The sequence below is a fragment of the Dipodomys ordii genome, unplaced genomic scaffold, assembly GCF_000151885.1.
Source record: "Dipodomys ordii isolate 6190 unplaced genomic scaffold, Dord_2.0 Scaffold5, whole genome shotgun sequence".
Taxonomy (NCBI): domain Eukaryota; kingdom Metazoa; phylum Chordata; class Mammalia; order Rodentia; family Heteromyidae; genus Dipodomys; species Dipodomys ordii.
In genome coordinates, this window is record NW_012267221.1 from 26,735,049 (window position 1) to 26,738,965 (window position 3,917).

Here is a 3,917-nt window from a genome sequence, read left to right on the forward strand (position 1 = left end):
GTTCTCAAGTTTTATTTATATCTTGTTCATATATTCAAATTACAAATGTAACAAAAGAGAACCATGGATATTTCTTTGGTAATCTTTTATTATCTACATCACAGCATGACAGTTAAGTGAACAAGACTTCCCACTGAATCCTCAACAGTAAAAGAACCATTTAAATAAAGCATTGTTTCTGGGCTGCTGTGCTGGTACATACTTGTAATCTCAAAACTCCAGGAGGCTGTTTTTCAGGCCAGCCTGAGCTACATAGCAAAACCCTATCTTAAAACCAAAAACATTGCATCTATTTTGTAAAACACTGCCAAGACATCCCAAATTCTAAGAATATACACATATTAGTACAATTAAATGGCTAAATTGTGAGGCTAGAATAAACATTCCCAGAAATGATTAAAAAACCCAGATCGTACATATTAACTTCTCCAGGTTATAGATTTAGTGTCTGATCCCTGAATAGTGCAATACATGTGTAAGTTCCTCAAAAGCAACAACAAAGCAGAAAGATAAAAAGAACAGAGTGTTAGAAATTCTAATAAACGCAACAGTCCTGCTCAGTCCAGAGCTTTTCACAGCTTCTGGAGTAAGATCATACAATATTGTATGAAAAGTTAAAAGTGAAAGTTTTATCTTTTGTTATAGTGGTAAAGTGTACAAAATTTAGCATACAACAAATATAAATATTAAAGACTAACTGCAGATAAAAAGCACAAAACTCACAGAATGAAGTCATCATGATTAACCCATTATCCAGAATAACTACATATTCCACCCTATAATCTCATAAATTAAAGCTCTTAACTGTCTGGATTCATAAGTGACTGTATTCTTTCCAGTGTGCATTCTTTCTTCTTCCAAGGGTTGCTCTATAACAGCAGGTATATTCCTACCAAAAACTTCACAGTGTTCTAGAAACTGAACACATTCTTCAATAACATTGTCACGAAGCATGATTGTGTGCTTTGACATATTCTCTAGTAAGGATACAAAGCACCTTTTGGCATAATACCAAGTATCAGTCCCTAACTTTTTATTATAAGGTTCCAAGCTTTTGATAACTCGAGAAATGCCAAAGTCATAATTTCCTTTGGCACAATAAAGTGTTCCTATCACCAAATTCACAATGCAGAGATGGTAGATTTTCTTGTCTGGGTCATCATAGGACAGGTGCTCTTCTTCCTTTTCAATCTTCCTCATCAACTCCTCAGCTTCTTCATTTTGACTGGTCATAATGTAGGAAACACAGAGGTTGGCTAACACAATAGCACTGACATTCAGGATGTTATCATAATGCTTCTTGACTATGGGCTCATAGAAACCAATGGCTTCTTTGTATTTGTTTTCCTGCATGAAAAGGATATGAGCCACATTCAACTTCCATACATCATGTTCATTACAGAATTCCACGGATTTGCGGAAGATCTTCTCCACCATTGAATAATTTTCAAGGTTCCAATAGATTTTTGCCTGGGCCATCAACACAGGAATGTACTTCTCAAGGGCATCATCATATTCAATCAATGCTTTTTTGACAAGGTTTTCATCTTTATTGTGTCTTGCTTCTTGTACTTGTTTGGTGAGTTTCTGGAGCTGTTCAGTCAGCATCCCTGCTAGCCCATCAAGCTTAATGAAAGCCTCTTCAGGAGCTGTCTGGCAAGTGATCATTGCATCCAAGAAGTCATAGAGATAGGGTGTGAGGAATTTATAAGTCAGATGCGCATTCTCTGCCAGGACATCTGCTGCCAGATCAAAATACTCATATTTACAGTAGAGCAGTAAGAGGTTGCCAAAGGTCTCTGGGGGAAAGGGATTCTGTTGCAGCAAAAACTGTAGCTTTTCAAAGCCCTCTGTAGGCCTGGTGTCCATGTTCATGAGTGCCTGGTTGTGCAAGGTCACAGGGTCCAATTCCTCTTCTGCCCTAGGGGGCATGTCAGTGAGGGCTTCCTGAGCAGCATCAAAGTTTTTCAGCTGGTATTCTATGGCTGCCTTGAGGTTGAAGGCTTCCACCAGAGCAGTCTGGTGGAGGACTGAGGTGTTGCCCACACTGCGAACATCGATGCCCTCAGTGGTCATGCCCACACCCAGCTCTGGGTGCTGGCGAATACCTCGCTCAATAATGTTGGCAATGTGTTTCAGGGCTGGGGCATAGTGTCTGTTGCTGTAATATGCCAGGGCTAGGTTGTAGGACAGGTCAGGCTGGTAGCCTGAGGCCTGCCGGGCGGCAAAGAACTTGGAACAGGCAGCTTCATAGTGTCCCTCCTTGTAGAGCAAACAGCCCAGGTTGACCTGGCCATCAGTGTCATTCTCGCCCCCTCCCTCCTCTCCAGCCTCCCCACCCAGCAGCTGCTCCACCAGGCTCCTGGCCCCTGGCAGGTCTCCCTCACTGTACTTGATGGCAGCCTGCAGGCGCAGGACCCGGTTGTGGTAGGCCGGGTTGTCGAGGAGGAGGAAGGCGACGCGGGTGGCCTCTGGGTAGAGGCAGGCCTTGTACAGGGCCTGGGCCTGGTACAGGCGGTACTGCTCGATGTCGGGGTAGAGCTGGCCGAGCTGCTCATAGCACTCGGCGGCCAGGGCGAACTCCTGCAGGCGGTAGTAGCAGTAGCCGAGCAGGGAGAGGCCGGCGCGGCTCTTGGGGCTGCGCTGCAGCTCTGCGCCCAGCAGCTGCACGGCCTCGGTGTAGCGGGCGTCGCGGATGAGCCTGTACACCACCGCCGTGAACTCCCCGTCGGGGATCTGAGCGCTGCTCAGCCCCGCCATAACCGCTGGAAAACTGTGCTTACTCGTTTCCAAGGCAACCGGCCAACCGGAAATGGGCGTCGGTCTTGTTACTTTGCAGCGGCAGTAACCGGTTGCGAACCAAAGCAAACCACTAGCATGAGCGTCTCAGTCTCTTGGCTTAGTCCTCAAAGACTCCAATTACGAAGTGCCGAGTAGAGAAGACATTCCTTCAGGCCGTTCAGAAGCGGATATTCCATGTCCCAGCATGCACCGCTTGCGCGTACAGTTCCACCGGATGTTTCCGCCTTGCCTTGTGGGATATGTAGTTTCTGCATTTAGGACTCGGAGACTCTCAGGGGTGGTGTCTTCTTAAGGGATATAGCGAGTTACTCTTTTCGAATTCTCTTTTTTTTGCTCCCCTGAAGATACGCTTTCCTAGAACAGAATGGTACGTTGACCAGGAATCTTTTATTTGGTGATACCCATAAGGTTTGGAGAGAAGAAGAATGTGCTGTGGATCTTGAAACTGGTACTGCTACGAATTTTAGATCCAAGCATTTTCCACCTCACATTTTCATATATAGTAATATTACTGAGTCTATGATAACATTTAAATTTGGCTATTCCTACTGTCTTCATTTTCTAACTTGCCCTACCATGTACTAAGATAACCTTATCTTTACTGATAGTGAAAAACATACAGCCCTCTTAACACCTGCTCTCGTCTGCTCCACTTGAATAGTCGACCTTGTGCGTTGTGACTAAGAAAGATGCTGATATAACTATGCTCTCCAAAAACCATCGGATTCACAACTTTTGTACAGAAGGATGCACCATCACCCAAAAACCAGCAAAGCATGGGGGCTGCTCCTCTTTTATCTCTAATGCAGCACGCCCTGCCTCTCTGCTCGAGTTGCCTTCTGCTGCATATTGGCTAGTTTGAAGAGGTCAAAAAAACTTTTTTCATAACCGAATGTGTCTTAATTAACGGGAACATATATCTTAACAGGAATAAGGTGTAACTAAAATGTAATGATTTTATAACAGGACATCTTAACAGAAGCAGAATAGGATGCATCTATAATGCAATCAAAAAGGGCCAAGCCACCTGATCAAAACACGAACTTTTTAGGGAAACATTTCTCCCAAGATTGACAGAAAAGAAGTGATCTACTTTAACCTTAAAGACATCTTTT

The 3,917-nt window shown here is 44.1% G+C and overlaps 1 protein-coding gene across 1 annotated transcript; it reads right to left on the minus strand.

Moving 5' to 3' along the window:
* Nucleotides 1-634: 634 nt before the first annotated feature.
* LOC105993747 (tetratricopeptide repeat protein 30A2-like) lies at nucleotides 635-2,945 on the minus strand. Its single transcript, XM_013027093.1, has one exon. The coding sequence runs from the start codon at nucleotides 2,758-2,760 to the stop codon at nucleotides 763-765; it is 1,998 nt and encodes a 665-aa protein (XP_012882547.1). The 5' UTR covers nucleotides 2,761-2,945; the 3' UTR covers nucleotides 635-762.
* Between the last annotated feature and the right edge of the window lie 972 nt (nucleotides 2,946-3,917).

Excerpts from the sequence above, each read along its gene's own strand:
- LOC105993747 (XM_013027093.1), bottom strand. The coding sequence starts at position 2,760 with ATGGCGGGGCTGAGCAGCGCTCAGATCCCCGACGGGGAGTTCACGGCG.